The 17,146-nt window shown below is 48.4% G+C and overlaps 1 protein-coding gene across 1 annotated transcript in view; it reads left to right on the top strand.

Annotated features, from left to right (window-relative positions):
• Nucleotides 1-3,765, top strand: part of LOC114638201 (bactericidal permeability-increasing protein-like) — a 25,185-nt gene extending 21,420 nt beyond the window's left edge. The window contains exons 13-15 of the mRNA XM_028786588.1: nt 569-632; nt 1,366-1,442; nt 3,453-3,765. Of these exons, the coding sequence (XP_028642421.1) occupies nt 569-632; nt 1,366-1,442; nt 3,453-3,491 (180 nt within the window). The 3' untranslated portion in view covers nt 3,492-3,765. The remainder of the gene's footprint in view (nt 1-568; nt 633-1,365; nt 1,443-3,452) is intronic.
• Nucleotides 3,766-17,146: the final 13,381 nt, after the last annotated feature.

The raw sequence follows: 17,146 nt of genomic DNA, 5'->3' as shown, positions 1-17,146 counted from the left end.
CTTCCTTCCTTCCTTCCTTCCTTCCTTCCTTCCTTTCTCCCTCCCTCCCTTCCTTTCTTCCTTCCTCTTTCTTCTTTGCTTTTCTTTTTTTTTTTAAGGCAGGGTCTTACTATTGTAACCTGAGCCTGGTACTCACTATGTAAACCAGCCTAGCCTCAAACTCAGAGATCCACCTGTCCAAGCCTCCTGAGTGCTGGGATTAAAGGTGTGTGCTACCACACCTGGTTTTGGTTTTGGTTTTTGTGTTGATCTCAAATTCATAATCCTCCTGCCTCAGTACCTCAATCACAGGCATGTCCCATGTCCTGCTCATTTGCAAGGCTTTGGTTGACCAGTGTGGAAAAGCCCTGAAATACCCCTCCACACACCCTTTCATGCTCTCCTGACCTTCCTAGGCGACCTGTGTTCCTGTGCCCTTGTCAGCTGCTCACTTCCCAGTTTCAGTGTCTCATGTATGTCTTGTGGCCACTTGGGTGCTTCTCCAGGCTGGGAAGCTGTGGAGGGAGGGCTGAGTGGGATGGGGAGGAAGTATGAAAGCCAGATAACAATGTCACCGTTCCACCCACAGGTGGAGTTACTGGAGGATGTCATAAACTACCTCATACCCACCATGGTGCTGCCCAGGATCAATGGTAAGAAGCTTTGGAGATGGTTTTCAATCCCGGGTCAGAAATGTGGGGCTACCTGCCTGCAGGTCCTGGTTCCTGGCCAGGGTTGTGAGGGCATAGCATGGGTCCCTCAAATGACCTCAAATGATGTCTAACCCCAAAATTTAGAGGACAAAAGGGACTCACATGCCTTGGGCTCCGACCCTGCCCCCATCCCTTACATCATTTCTGCCCGTCTGACAGCGGCCTGTGAGGTGGAAGCTGTTTGAGTGACTTTTTCAGGGTGGCATACACTAACATCTGACCCCCAACTAGGGTTCACACCAGCAGCTCCGAGACTGACCCCCAAAGTTCATCTTCATGGGAAAGATGGACCGACCTCTCAGGAGTCCCTCAGGGATGATCCCAACCAACCCCGGTTACTAAACTATCCTCTGCCCTTGCCTGCCTCAGTTCCACCGGAATTCATGGAGCACAGGAGTTGCTGGCGCCAGCTACTGCCCGTTCCCAGTTTCATAGAGGGGCTCCCCAAGCACCACAGGTCCATGCTCCATCTATGTAGCCCCTGGTTTCACTCAGGGGTGGTCTAGACCAGCAGTGTGTACCCTCAGAAGGGGATAGGTCCACAGAGGTCCTGCATGTGACCTTGGGTGCTGATGGAGGACAAGGAGGCAGGACACAGACATCAGGGCAGGCTTCCTTCCTGGCATGCAAACTCGTGCCGGCCCGTTTCACTCCTCGTTCCGTTGTCTCACAGAGAAGCTGCGTCAAGGTTTTCCTCTCCCTTTGCCTGCTGGGATCCAGCTCATCAACTTCATGTTTTACTCCTACCAGGTAAGTCCTTTCAGTCTCTGGTCACCAAGCATCCCATAAGGATAGCAATCCAACACTGCAAGCCTCCTCTGTACCACCCTGTGCATGCAGCTCTGCCTATTCTCACAGCATCCCTAGGACACAGAGGAGCCGGGGCTTAGAAAACCCGCCTGGCATTAAGTGAAGTCCCCAGTCGAAGCCAGGCTCCTGGCTTTTTATATCATCATTGCTTGCTCCCATAAACATGGACTCACCAAGTGGACACACGGTTCTTTTTAGGTGTATGTGTTTAAGTAGCTAATGCTAGATATGTTTACAAAGTAGCTGTACTGAAAGAAAAGGGAGAAAGAAAGAGAAGCTTGGTCTGATCTGAGGCAGGGCCATGTTCATTCATAGCTAGGGGGGATCTTTGTCACCCACACCTGCAAATAGCCAAAATGCCTATAGGAGAAGATGGGACTCTTCTTGCTATTGTATGCTTATATGCTATAAAATGGGCCTCTTCTGGGGTAGAAACGACTTCTGTAGTCCACAAGGGAAGCTGGGAAGTGTAGTCTTTTGGCAGGAAGTATATGTATGTGTATATGTATATGTATATGTATATGTATATGTATATGTATATGTATATGTATAGTGTATGTCACAGATGCACCAGTCTGTGCATCAGTCCGGGCCCAGTTAGCTAGAGCTCTCTCTGAACACGTCCTGCAGGTGTGTGACACCCTATGGTTTGCATATGCCTTCCTCCGAGTTTCCAGGCTCTTGGGCTCCCGGGGGCCCTTTCTCTCAAGTGTTTCATTCTCCCTGTCTTGTTCTGTCCCCTCCCCCTCCCCGCATAGCAGCAAGCCCCGCCTCCCTCCCCAGCCATCTTTCCCCCATATTACTGGCATTCTTGGTCGCTGTCAGCAACTCCTCAAGATCAGCAGCTACGTCTGTGCCGCTCAGCTTCCCAGCTGTGGGACCAGCCTTCCTCTGTGCTGTGCATGTTGGGGCCCTTCCCTTCCTCAGTGTCTGTGCCCCAAGTTCCTTCATCCCTACGAATCACAAGAAGCCATAGCTCCACAGTGAAGCCCTTATCCAGTCCTGAGTTCCTACCTCTGTTGACAGCTTGTCTTTCTGATATATGGCACTTACAGAAAGGTTCTTGTCCCCAAGTGCCTTGCTCTAATGCAGTTGTCTTCAACCTGTCGAGCTACCCCTTTGAAGGTCAAACAACCCTTTTACAGGGGCCACAAATCAGATATGTTTCATATCAGATATCTACATTATGATTCATAACAGTAGCAGAATTACAGTTATGAAGTAGCAACAATAATAATGTCATGGTTGGGGGTGACCATAGCATGAGGAACTGTATGAAAGGGCTGTAGCGTCAGGAAGGCTGAGGAACACCGCTCTAATGGCTGGTGTCAATCAGCCCAGTTCTTTAAGACCAGGGGACTGCTGAAAATGAGACTGGAAAACAGGTGACAGAGATCACAGAAATCTGCTCCCAGCCTCCCAGAATCTCTGTTCTTAAATTTTTTCAAGGTCATCCTTTAAAAAAAAAATCCCACCCCCGCACCCCCAGCAAAAATCAATTTCTTCACTTAAAAACAGAGTGGAGGGCACTCTGGGTAGGGAGTAATTTTCCAGCCTTGATTGGAACCAGGACTTTCTAGCTGCTGCAAGGCAGAGATGACACCCAGAGTACCCCAAGGCGGGCCTGCTCGGGAAGCTGATGACAGGTTCTCCAGGTGTCACTGCAGCCACACAAACCAGCCCACTGCTGACACCCTAGAGCCCCTTGCCTCCCACCTTTCTCAAGCAGGCCTCGCCCTACCGCCATCTTGGCCAAGCCTTCACGTTTCCTTTTTTAAAATATGTGTGGTGTGCGTGCAGGCGCATGTGGAGGCCAAAGGTGGCATGTTTTCACCCGTCACTCTCCACCTTGTATACTGAGACAGAGTTTCCCAGACAGCTTCCCTTCTTTAAGAAATCCAACCCAGCAGCAAAGGTACATTTCAGCTAACAGAGCTTGTTTCTCTCTAGAATTTCCTGTTGCTTGAAGCGGATTTATACCGTACCTGAGATCACCTCGGACCCTGGGCCGGGAAGCTCTGCAGCTGCTCCCAAGGGGCTATCACACTCACTGCTGTCCTGCTCCAGGAATCCTTTAGTCTTTGGCCCCGACCTGCAGCCCCTGCTTGCTTCCCCATGCCAGAAATAACCCAAGCCAGTGGAAGCTGAGGGAAAGAAGGTCTGTGTACCCAGGCTCCGGGCCCCTTTCAGAGCAGCCCCTCCAGCATCCGCATTTCCGGCTGGAGTTGCGACATTACTTTGGGCTTTACAAAACACTCATTTTTCCGCCTGTAGATTCTGTGTGCTGGTGTGGCTTTTTGTCCATTCATTACTGCACTCACTGGCTGTAGCCAGCATGGCCTACAGCACGTGTACTCTTGAGTCCTGAATGCCTACGTTAGCGCAAAATCCCACTGTTCCGACTGTCCTTGGGGGTTTCTTAATTGGAAGGGATGGGCTGGGCTTTCGAGGGTCCTGCAGTTTTGAGAGATGATGGGTCTAACAGGGCTGTTTGTGGGCCATGTCTGTACAGCCTGTTGTCTTCCTGTGGCCAATATTCCTCACTACCAAGTGGTGGCACTATTGAACACCTGACAAACCCCCCCAAAAAAAAAAACAAAAACAAAAACAAAAAAACAAAAAACAAAAAACTGATGGTCCATGTCACTGTGCCTCAGCAAGAAACAGGCCAGGGTACGCAGCTCTAACTTAGTGTAATTAGCATACCTCACAATCTCCAGGCCCTGGTGTGGGAGACTTCAGTTCCAGGCTCTTCAGGACTAGTGCTAGATCCCATTGAGGGCTTTGGGCTATGTTCTTCCTCAAGACGTCTGGTGGGACTGCCCAAGACTGTTCGATGGGTTTTGCATGGATCAAGTGGCCCTGCAGCCTCTCTGGGCTGAGTACCTTTGGTCTGAAGATCTCATTATTTCACTCAGGCCTCAGTGCACTCCACCTCCCTCACTCTGAGACTCGGTTAGGTCTTTCAGATTCTGTCACGGCCCACCTATAGCAAAGTTGGGGTTCCTACACATCTTCCCTCAGGCCATGAACCTCCACTTCCTTCCAGTGTCAGAGCTGCCTGGGGACTTTGGCATGGATAAGGTAGATTTTCTGTATTCAGTTGTTTAGGTCATGCCCTGATAAAAAGGCACCAAGGCTTGGGAAACAACAATTCTTCTCATTTGTCAGCCAGGAGGGTGCCCCTGTTTCTATTTGCTGGTGGCTAGTGGAGGACCTGGCTTAGGACCAAAGGGCATCCAGAGGGGCTAAAAGGACAACAGTAATGGAAACACAGTGAGAGACGAGGCTGCTCTGCTCTCAAAAGCTATGGGAAGCCTTTGGAGGGTTTTGAGCACAAGAAGGACACTTCTGGGGCTGCAGAGATGAGAATGCACTGAGGATGTTCACTGCTTTTGCAGAGGACCAGAGTACAGTACCCATGAGGCAGCTCACAACCTCCAGTAACTATGGCTGCAGGCGATCAGATGCCCTCTTCAGACCTCTGTGGGTACCTGCATGCAATACCTGCATACAGACTTACACATAAATCTTTTTTTCTTTTCAAGACACAACCCAATTCATTTTCTGTAAGTCTAGGAACATCTGTTACACATAGAGAGATGGCCCTCCACCCCCTCACCCTCTCTCCCATCATTTTCGTGATTCAGTAACTTTCTGGCCACTTTCCAACACACATGACAACCCTGGTCTACCCTCTGAAAAACAAACAGTCACTTCTTGGCCCTAAATGGACAGGCAGAGCCACAGTTCCCCCAAAACATCTCTCTAGTGTTGGGAAAAGATAGCACCATGGAGACATGTTCCCCAAAGATTCAGACAAGGCCATCTGCAAAGCTGCTCTCTGAGCCATTTCTTCTTCAGGCAGGGACCTCCTGTGGCAACCAGTGTACCCTAAGTTCCTCCCAGGGCTGAAAAGGCTTTAAAGTTAAATAGCAATGGTCTGTAATAGACCACAGGAATCAGACAGCACGCTTTGCTTGAGTGAATGTTACGGCATGTATGAGGGTTAATGCTATTAACCTAATTTGATTAATAAACGCTTAAGAGCTGGGTAAAGTACATTTCGGGGTGTTTTCAGAAAGGATCAGATCATGGGAGCTCTGACCTAGGGGATAGATAAATCTCCTAATAGACTGTAACCGTGTGGGGAAGGGGTGGAAGTTAGGTGAGGCCTGCCTGGAGGAGGTGGGTCACTGGAAACATGTCTTTGGGGCTGTTTCTTTGGCCCTTCCTACAGTTATCTTTCTCTGCTTGCTGTCCACCATGACATCAGCAGCTCTGTTTGGCCACATCCTCTCTGTCATGGGGGAGTGACACCTCTGAAACCATGAGCTAATTTACCCCTCCCTTCAGATGTTTGTCTCATGGATGTCATCATGAGATGACATATAAGAGATGACAAACCAGTACAGTAGAACATAATGTCAAAAAGTTATTCTTTTAAATTAGATAGCAGAAAGGATTGTCCACTCCAGGATGACTGAACACTCCCCCTGCAGCCGCTCACCTGTGGAACAGGCACTATCTACTGAGCTATGACAGGTGTGGAGAGGTGTCCTGAGGGAAGAGAGGGTGAGGTGGGCCACAGAAGACCAACCCCCAGCTTGCTCATTGGTGGTGTGAGCAGGGCAGCCAGGACTCTCACTCCATTTTATCCTCTCAGCAATGCCCACAGTAGACAGGGCACCTCCTGGTCTGCACCAGTCTCCAGAGAGGTTGCGAGGCCTGGACTCAGCTCAGTGTTCAAAGCCCTAGCCATGGAATTCCTGGGCCTCATTTCAAACACCAACCCAGTGTTCCTGCCCAATTCCACCCTGCAGGCTGAGTGACTTTACAAATACCACTTGGCTCTGGAGCCTCCTTTTGTCTTTGAAAACAAGAGGTAAAATACTACCATGCCAGTAGCTGAGTTCGTTCTCTCTCTCTCTCTCTCTCTCTCTCTCTCTCTCTCTCTCTCTCTCTCTCTCTCTCTCTCTCTGTTTTGGTTTTTCCAGACAGGGTTTCTCTGTGTAGCCCTGGCTGTCCTGGAACTCACTCTGTAGACCAGGATGGCCTCAAACTCAGAAATCCACCTGCCTCTTTCTCCCAAGTGCTGGGATTAAAGGTGCGCACCACCACTGCCTGGCCAGTAGCTGAGTTTTCAGCTCACTGCCAGGACCTCTGCTCATCACAGCCTGTCACAGAAGGTACCCAAAAAAAGATATCTTTAAATGACATTGGAGTTGATCCCACATCTGAGTGACCCAAAGCCACTGTTGGGGGTAGGAGGGGCAGGGAGAGGTCTCAGCAGTGTCTTGGCTGAGGAATTGCTCCTCACATGTGACAGTGTGATCCTCCTCCTGCTCCAGGTTCAATTCCTGCCCCCTAAAACGTAAGGGCTCTCTGAATTCAAAGAATGACCTCTGTGTGGACAAATGTTAAACAACCTGTTATTGCTGGGAAATTTGCAGGAGGCCATTGCAGGAGATTGAGGTGCTGCCTGCTGCAGGGATGATGGCTTCCCTCCCACCACGAGGGCTGTGTATCCAATTCAAGCCAATTTAAGCCGAATCAAGAATATAAAGGCAGGTTTATTGACAGGCAGTTCTTGGGAGGGTTCATCTATCTTACAGGTAGAAGTCAGTGAAGTCGCACACCCGGGGAAAGCAAGGGAGTTATATAGAGCTTAGGCAAGAAGTGATGAAGTGTCAGCTAGGAGCTGGGATTATGCCCATATGTGGTCAAAAACTGAGCCCCTGGGTGGGCACTCTTGGGTGGGTTGCCACCAGAGAACTCCTAAACCTGACAAACAACTTCAGCAAAGTGGCTGGATATCAAATTAACTCAAACAAATTAGTAGCCTTCCTCTATTTAAAGGATAAACAGGCTGAGAAAGAAATTAGGGAAACGACACCCTTCACAATAGTCACAAATAATATAAAAGACCTTGGTGTGAATCTATCCAAGCAAGTGACAGATCTGTACAACAAGAACTTCAAGTCCCTGAAGAAAGAAATCGAAGAAGATCTCAAAAGATGGAAAGATCTCCCATGCTCATGGATTGGCAGGATTAATATAATAAAAATGGCCATCTTGCCAAAAGCAATCTACAGATTCAATGCAATCCCCATCAAAATTCCAACTCAATTCTTCACAGAGTTAGAAAGAGCAATTCTCAAATTCATTTGGAATAACAAAAAACCCAGGATATTGAAAACTATTCTCAACGATAAAAGATCTTCTGGGGGAATCACCATCCCTGACCTCAAGCTGTACTACAGAGCAATAGTGATAAAAACTACATGGTATTGGCACAGAGACAGGCAGGAAGATCAATGGAATAGAATTGAAGACCCAGAAATGAACCCACACACATATGGTCACTTGATCTTTGACAAAGAAGCTAAAGCCATCCAATGGAAAAAGGACAGCATTTTCAACAAATGGTGCTGGTTGATCTGGAGGACAACATGTAGAAGAGTGAAAAATTGATCCATTCTTATCTCCTTGTACAAAGCTCAAGTCTAAGTGGATAAAGGACCTCCACATAAAACCAGATACAATGAAACTAATAGAAGAGAAGGTGGGGAAGACCCTCGAATACTTGGGCACAGGGGAAAAGTTACTGAACATGACACCGATGGCTTATGCTCTAAGATCAAGAATTGACAAATGGGACTTCATAAAATTACAAAGCTTCTGTAAGGCAAAGGACACTGTTAATAGAACAAAACAGCAACCAACAGATTGGGAAAAGATCTTTACCAATCCTACATCTGAAAGAGGGCTAATATCCAAAATATACAAAGAACTCAAGAAATTAGACTCCAGACAATCAAACAACCCTATTAAAAATGGGGTACAGAGCTAAACAAAGAACTTTCAACTGAGGAATATCGAATGGCTGAGAAGCACCTAAAGAAATGTTCAACATCTTTAGTCATCAGGTGAGGGGTGACAAAGTGTTAGCCCAGAGCATGCAAGTGGGTGGGTTTCACAGCTTGTGTAGAGGTGAGCGGGGTTTTCAACCAAACACCCCAAATACTCTTTGGGTATAGGAGCGCTGATTCAGATCTGGCTATTTCCTGCTGAGGAGAGACAGCATTGGGGGGGGGCGAGATGGGAGTCAGTGGGCTTGTGCTGTAGCACAGCTGCAGAGCATTTGGCTGACCATTACTTGGGAAACTTCACAAATCTGTTCTTGGAGAAAGCAGAGGAGGCAAGCTGCTAGGAGAAAAAATAGCTTGTTACCACCGGCCCTGTGAACGGGGCTAGCCACGTGAAGAGTGAAGCCTGAGAGCAGAGCGGAGGTGTGCCCTGGTTGCATTGACGGAGTTCTTCAGACAATTGGTGGAGTGATTCACATCAGTTTCCACCAGGCCAGATTCATTGATATACTAACAGCATTCTTCTCTGAAGAACATGCAGGTGCCTCCTACGTCTGCCTCGAGGAGATCCAGAGCTCTTGGGTTCTGAATGGCCACCTGGGTCTTGGAAGTGATCTGATGCTGGAAGGAGGCCAGTGAGGCTGCTGAGTTGTTGATGGCCTTTTGGAGACAATCGGATACCCCTCTGATCTCACGGCTTGCTATTGTGGGGGACTCAGTAGCAATGCCTGTCAGTGATCCAATGGGGACGGTACAAAAGGAAAGCGTGACTATTCCAGCCTTCCCCTAAAGCGTTAGGTCTGGTCTCAGCATCACCAGGCTACACAGAGGGGAGGGATCACCAGGGGACGAGTTTTTTGACATAGAGCCATTGCACCAATTGAACACCCCTGACAGACAGATACCAAAATCGTGTTAGTGGTATTGCAAAGTGAGCAGGATCCTAAGTAGCAGAAAAGGAACTGAGTGTCCAGAGAGTCCTGGAAGACAGGTACATCTTGTATGGGCTGCCCTTAGTTGGGGGGTCAGCCCTTGGCATCATACAGGGACTAAGTAAGGGCACTGTGATCAGAGCATAGTGACCCAGAACAGCACAGAGAATGCAGCTGCTAAGGTTGGATTGCTCCCTCCTGGACAAGGCCCAGCCAGGAGAAAGTAGTTTGTTTTTTTTTTTTTACCTGAAATCAAGAGGAGCCACCCAGGTGTGACTGCAGGGAGTTCTCCTGCTGTTATATGGCCTTGGTGAAGTTTGAGAGGTTCTGGAGGTCAGGGGCAGGGTCTGGATGTAAGCCCTCCAGATTTCTGTTTGTTCACATGGGTATGAAGATATGTCCATTTGATAAACCTAGCCTATTTCTCCCTGTGCCCATCAGTCATTCCAGGGATCTTGGATTTCAATGCAGTGTCATAGTGTCCTGGGGAATTTCGAACTAGTCTGGTGGCCCGTCCTTGACCGTGTTGGCCACCAGCAGTTTTTTTGTTCGCATCATCTTAGGAGGTATCAGGAGACATAATGGGACAAGCTAATAACTAGCAGGTGATCATCCTGAAACGGCCTGCCTTGGATTATTATATAATCTGCAATGGGTACAGCCTTATTCAGCAAGGCTGTAAGAGACTCATTTTAGGAAAATTCCTGCTATTAATATGCTTTTCCTATTATTATTAAACAGATATAACAATCACTAAGTAACAGCATACTCTTTGGAGCAGATCTCTGCAGTTCCATGAAGATGTACTATCTTGTAGTGATGCTATATAGACAAATAGATGACTTATTAGGTCTTAATGATGATCCTATAAGAATTCCGAAAATAATATCAATGATTATTAACCTCTTTTATAACAAGACTGCTATTAGATCCTTTTCTGATAGTCAAAACTGCAATGAGAACTCTGCCAGTCTCCCAAGTGTCATCAGTTAATTGCCCTTAGATAGTAACCAGACTTTCTCCTACTCAGAGCACATTCCAAGAGGTTGTAAAACAATTAACCAAAGGTTATAAAAAGGGAACTAACAATTTATTATAGGTGCTAGGACAGAAGATAAAATATTGACTAGGATTATCTATAAAAAACTTCACAGCTGGGCAGTGGTGGCACACGCCTTTAATCCCAGCACTGGGGAGGCAGAAGCAGACGGATTTCTGAGTTCGAGGCTAGCCTGGTCTACAGCGTGAGTTCCAGGACAGCCAGGGCTACACAGAGAAACCCTGTCTCGAAATAAACAACAACAACAACAAAAAACTTCACTAATAACTTAGTTATAGTTTTAAACCTTCAGTGAACCTGTGGAGCTAGACAGGTGATGGATGTTTAGCCAGATAATTACTCCTAATGGCTATACATGTAAACATTCTCTGTTGTTAACTTCTATTTCAGTGTATGATTTGATTTTTTGTGTGAACTTGTGATGAACTTTGTAACATGTGATCATGTATCTGAAAGACGCATAAGTACTGAGGACAAAGAGCTGAGGAGATAGGATAGAATTTTTTGCCTTTCCCCACTTAGAGCAGTATATAAAATAGAATGTTTCCCTTTCCCCAGATAGAATAGAATTTTTTTTTCCTTTCCCCACTTAGAATCCTTCTGCTTTTCCCCTTAGATACCTTTCACAGGAAACTTCTAACAACTTAGTAATAGACATTATAATTACTTTTTTAAGTGTCCTCTTCTTCCTGTGACTTCAGACTAGCAGGTGAAAGTTAGAGCCCAGCAGTTCCTGCTGAGATAGAAGAAAGGCCACATTGCCTAATCCTCTGCTGTTAGGATACAGGTGTTAGCCACCTAAGCCAGCAGTCTCTTACCCTCAGAAGGAGCAAGAAGTTTTTTTGACTTTTTAGAAGTTATCATCAGCACTCCAGTACAGTTAGAAAGCTAGAAAGCCCTGAGACCCTCAGACTTTAAAGCCATCACCAGAGTCCTACTCTGTGCCCCCACCACTACCTTCTCTGGGATGGGAGGCTCCCAGCAAGATTTCTTTTACAAGAGCCCCATGCATTAAACCCTATGTTCCTTGACCTATCGAGTGCAACAGGCCTTGTCTGTCTGGTCATAGGTAAAGCAAAGTGTAGGGTAATTGTATCCCTCTGTGCATTTAAAGCGGGGTACTGGGATGGAGAACATCTTGGCATCCCTTAGGGAGACAACTGGACTGGTCCACAAAGTCATTGTGGGTTTCACCAACTCCATTGGTCCAAGTATCCTGAACATAGAAGCACCAGCAGTATGTTGGAGCTGGCACAGCCTTGCCTAAGCCAGGTGAGGACTAAGATGACTATAAGCAAAAAGGCAACCTGGCAGGGGTGTCTCAGTGCCTGGCACAGGGACAACAAAGAATGAACTAACTCAGGAAGAGAAAGAGGCAAAGATGAACTTGCTGAGAGTGAACACAGCCAGGCCTGACCATTCAGACCTGCCCTTGGGGAGCTCTCCAAAACCTGAGCAGGGTGGGTCCCAGCTCTTGGGTGAACCAGTCCGTCTTGGGCTGAGGACTTCTTGAGCCTAGATAGATGGTGCCAACACTGGTGCCCCTGGAGTTTGTCAGTCAAAGGGCTGGTGAGGATCACAGTGTAGGGTCCCATTCATCAGAGCTCTAAAGACTTAGAAGATAATTGTTTGAGAAGTGCATGGTGCCTGGGGAAAAGGTGGAGAGGGCCAGCAGTGGCTGAGTCCACTGATGTGGGAGTAGGGAGACAGTTGTCAGGGTGGGAGCTGAGAGAGAAACATGGGAGAGAGAGAGGCAGGGGAAGTAGCCAGCCAATGGGGGAGCCTGGGTCAGGAGGTGAGCTTTAAGGAGGAATGGTCTTCAGTAAAGGAACTCAAAAGGGCTGAGGCTTGGAGGAGAGCTTGGAGCGGCTCAGGCAAAAGGGAGGAAGGGGGGGTGCCAGGTGGTGGTGGTGCACGCCTTTAATCCCAGCACTTGGGAGGCAGAGGCAGGAGGATTTCCGAGTTCGAGAGTTCGAGGCTAGCCTGGTCTACAGAGTGAGTTCCAGGACAGCCAGGGCTACACAGAGAAACCCTGTCTCGAAAAACCAAAAACAAACAAACAAAACAAAAAAAAAAACAAAAAAGGGAGGAGGGGGTACAATCTGAGCTTGAGGGGGAGCCTGGTGAGTTGTTTGATAAGGCTGTCGGCTTTCTACCTTTCCCAATGATGGGATCAATACAAAATATGAAATTTCCAAGAGATGTTCAAGGCTTCAGAGCTGACCTCGATGACCTTGGAAATGAAGGCTGAACTTTTGTCTGTTTGGAAGGTCCATGACATGCCAAACCGAGGAACAATGTGTTCAGGGAGCTTCTGGGCCACCATGCCCACTGTTTCCCTGGAGGGGGGAATGCCTCAATCCATTGTAACAGTAAAGGTTAGGAGATGGTGGAGTTTTTTGTGGATGGGCGTGTATGTGAAGTCAATTCGCCGGTCTTCGCCTGGTTCATGTCCTCTGAGCTGGTGCAGTGTCTGACAAATCTGGAGATCCCCCTGAAGGTTGGTCTTGGCACACACCTGACAGAAAGCTTGGGCCTGTAAAATATAGATTCTAAGGTCAGTGGGATAGAAAAGGGGCTCTAGAAACTGGAATAGGGCCTAGGATCAATTCGTAGGTTCTGGCAGATGTCAGAGATGGTGGAAGGCACTGTTTCTGGGGAAGAATAAGGCGGTTATTTAGGTAAAACCACCCATCTTTGGCTTGTGTGTTCTCTTTGCCAAGGAATCTGTTTCTGGCCTCTGGCTGGGGTTTGTAGGAGGATATCAGGAAGAGGATGTACCCTGTGGGTCTGGATGAGCTAGGGCCACTGAATCAGCCCTGCCATTAACCATCGCTACTAGGTCTGTGGGGGTCTGGAGCCCCAGCAGTGAATTATGGCCTCCTCTTGCAGGGATTTGTAGGGCTTCCAAGAGTTTTGCTGTAAGGGGACCACTGACAACAGGAATGCCCTTGGTGGTGAAGAAACCTCTTTCCTTCCATAGGACGGAGTGGCTATGAGCTATTAGAAAGACATTCTTTGAATCAGTGTAGATGTTATCATGTTGTCCTTTGGTAATATGGAGTGCCTTGGCTAGAGCAATTCATTCAGCCTTTTTGAAGAGTTTCCCACTGGGAGACAGTTCACCTCAGTTGTTTGAGCTGAGGTGACCATCGCATATGCCACCTGGCGGGTTCCTGAGTTGTCTTTGAGAAAACTTCCATCCACAAAAAGGGTGAGTTGTGAGTTTGTGAGAGGTAGGCCCAGGAGGCTCCAAAATGAAGGAATCTGGTCTGCTGTAGTTGGAGGTTGCAGGTCCCTCGGAGCCCACGCTTGGCCAAAGGTCTTCGAGCACTGGCTAAGTTGAGTGTTCAAGTATACTATAGTTGGAGAGCATAGATGAGCTTTAGAGAGGAAGACATGGTACCCCAGGGAGCCAAGAAAGTTTAGAAGTAGAGAGGTGGCCATCTGGGACAGACAGGGTGGGGCTGGAAAGTATGGGGTCATCTATGTTACATAAGTTTACTAGGGTTAAGGTCAGACCAGGAGAGGTCCTGGATAAGGCATGGCTAAAGAAATGTAGCTATCCTCAAAGCCCTGAGGGAGAGCTTACCATGTAAGCTGTCCCACGGCCCATGTATCAGGGTCCTCCAAGGTGAAGGCAAAGAGAAAATGTGGGTCAGGGTGTAGGTGACTTTTAGGACCAGGATGGTGAAATGGGAAGTTGAACGATGAATGTGAGAGGAGGGTGTGGGGCTGATAACCATGGGATGGATGCGGTGACGGCCTCAGTCATGAGGCCAAAGTCCTGAACTAAGCACCAGACAGCTTGCAATACTGGGAGAATGGGAGTGTCGCAAGGCAAGTCAGTAGGGAGTAGGGGTCCTTAGGATAGGAGGCAGGTAATGATGGGCTTGAGGCTGCAGTGACAGGTTTCAGAAATAGTAGACCTGGGTCGGGAAAAGAGGGAGGAGGGATCCTTAAGGTGAGTTGGACCGGGTAGTGGGTAGCAATTACCAGGGTAGAGATAGCCCATACTTGGGGACTGACAGGATCAGGTAGAGTAGGGACAGGGCAATCTGGGGTAGAGATCTGTGAGGCAACTGGGGGAAGACAGTCATTTTGGGGGCCAAGGAGAGGGTGGCCTCAAAGCAGCTGAGGATATTGAGGCCGAGTAAAGGCACTGGGCAGACAGGCATGACCAGAAAAGAACGTGAGAATTGTCCTGTAAGAATGGAAGGAAGAGGCAGCGTCTTGAGTGGAGAGAAGGGGGTTGTATCCACTTCCATAATAGAAATTGGTGATGGGTCCGGACCGTGGGACCTGAGTGGGAAAGACAGACAAAGTACTCCCTGTGTTCACCAGGAAGGTGATGGACTTACCTGCTACCTGGAGCTAGGTGAGGGAGATGGGAGTTCCCGAGTCTGGAGGCTGTCAATCCTCCACCAGACCAAGGGCCTCTAAGGCTGAGAGGGTCCGAGGTGTCTGTGCTGGTAGGGCTGGACCTCCATGGTGTGGCACAGAGGACAAGCCCACATTGGGGTACTCTGACCTCCAGTGGCTGGGCCACTGGCAGAAAGGACATGGCCTCAAAGGCTGTCAAGGTTTGGCACAGGCACAAGACCAGTGGGCTTTCTTGGCTGCATATGAAGCAGCCCCCTGGAGGAGTTGACTTTGGCTGGACACCGCTGGGATTGGGACTAACAGGTCTCCCCTATTTCCTCTGTAGGATTATACTTGGCCTCAGGGCATCTGCCAAGGCTTGAGTCTGGTATGTAGCCTTCTGCTGTAGTAGCTAAGCCTATCAGGAAGATGCAGGTGTCTCCTCACGGGCATTAAAGACCTTAAAAGCCATCTTTACCAACTCCTGTGTGGGGGTTTGATGACCATCCTCAGCGTTCCCCCCCCACTCCCGGCCAGAATATCTTGTGATAACTGGGGAATCAAATAGGTGGTTGGGACTGTGGCTCCCTCTAGGGAGGCTGGGTCATGGCCTGTGTATTGGATTAGGGTCTATTGTAATCAATTTAGAATAATGGCCAGATTTAATTTCACAAAGCTTATCAAAGTTAGCAACTTTGTTTGAGACCATTTTCATGCCTTGAGGGAGGCAGCAGATCATGAGGTCCCCTCTCTGGAGGCCATTTTGATCCAGTTGATAATCCCAATTAGGTTCTGTAGCCAGCACCGCCATGTCATCCACAGGGACTGTATGGTCCATTTTGTAGGTTTGGTCTGCGTACTCTCTGGTTGCTGCCTGAACCCATGCATACTTCTTGGGAGTGGAAGTGGAGGCCTGGGTGACATAAAGGCCATGCCATGTTTAAGTCATAGCAAAGGTAGCAAAACTCCTTAATATAGGTGGATGGGTTGGCAGAGAAGGAGCCCAGCCATTTTTCAGTCTGGGAGAGGTCTTGGTGGTAGGAAGGAATGTGAAGGTGAACAATTCCTTCAACTCCGGCCACAGGCAGAGCATGTGATGGCATAGGAAGGGGAGGGGTAGGTGGAGAAGGAGGAAGGAATAGATACAAGGAAGAAGGTTGGTCACTAGGCAGAGCATGTGATGATGTAGGAGAGGGAGGAGTAGCTGGGGCTCAGGGAAGCGGTGGGTGTGCCCGTCACTCAGGTACCTCAGTCAAGGCGGAGGGTGGCTCAGGCCTGAGTCCTGGATGGAAGGGTGCCTGAGGATGCTACAAGCCTGGCCAACAAGGTTTAAGTCATCAAGCACTGGGTGCAGAGGGAGGAGCAGGAGTGCAGTTTCCCCAAAACCTGGATATAAGGGAGTTCAAACCATTTATTCATATACCAACAGAAAATTTCAAAATCATGAATGTTAAAGTCAAGAGTACCCCCTGGTGACCAGTTAGACTCATTGTCCAAGGTGTATTGTGGCCAAGACACAGAATAAAGAAAAACTAAGCTCTTTGGATGTATGATCTAAGACAGCTCCAACTTGGATACGTTTTGTAGCAGGCACCCCAGGGGTGACCGTGGATTGGGTTTAGACTCAGTATTACCCATTTCCAAACCTGTGTCAGTAACTGGAAGACTATGACACAGCGTTCCATGTGATAGCCTGGGGTTGAACAGTAGGGGTTAGGGAGTAGCCCTGGAAAGGACTTCTAAGAATCCAAAGGCTCCCTGGAACAAAGATTTGTCTTTGTTCTGGAAAGAACAGACTTGCCCTGGCACAGCTGTGGCTTGGCAGGGGATCCCAGGGATCTGAAACCCAAAAGAGGCACCTGGTACCTCTTGGGCAGCAGCTGGAAAAGTTGACTAACCATGAGTAAAAAATTGTGTCAGGCAGAGAGAAAGAGGAGTGATCCCCACCAGGCTGGGGACTCGGCCCACCAGGCTGGGGACTCAACTCCTCCCAGGTTCTTGACACTGAGGCAATAAGCCAATTCAAGCTGAGTGGTTTGAATAAACTTGGCCCATGGGAAGTGGCACAATTAGGAGGTGCAGCCTTGTTGGAGAAACTGTGTAGGCAAGCTTTGAGGTCTCCTAGTGCCCAAGCTTCACCCAGTGTAGAAAAGAGTCCTCTCCTGCTTGCAGAAGACAGTCTCCTTCTGGATTCCTTCACATCAAGATGTAAAACTCTCAGCAACTCCAGTTCCATGTCTGCTTGCATGCTTCCATGTTTCCCACCATGACAATAATGGGCTGAACCTCCGAACCCCAATCAAATGTTTTCTTTTATAAGAGTTGAGTTGCCTTGGTCACGTTGTTTCTTCACAGCAATGAAATCCTCACTAAGACAGAAGTTGGTACTAGGAGTGGGGTGTCGCTGTGATGGGCCAGACC

This window comes from Grammomys surdaster, unplaced genomic scaffold, assembly GCF_004785775.1.
Source record: "Grammomys surdaster isolate TR1022 unplaced genomic scaffold, NIH_TR_1.0 125561, whole genome shotgun sequence".
NCBI classification, from domain to species: Eukaryota; Metazoa; Chordata; class Mammalia; order Rodentia; family Muridae; genus Grammomys; species Grammomys surdaster.
Note: the sequence above shows the minus strand (reverse complement) of the source record. Positions and strands in the feature narration are given on the sequence as shown.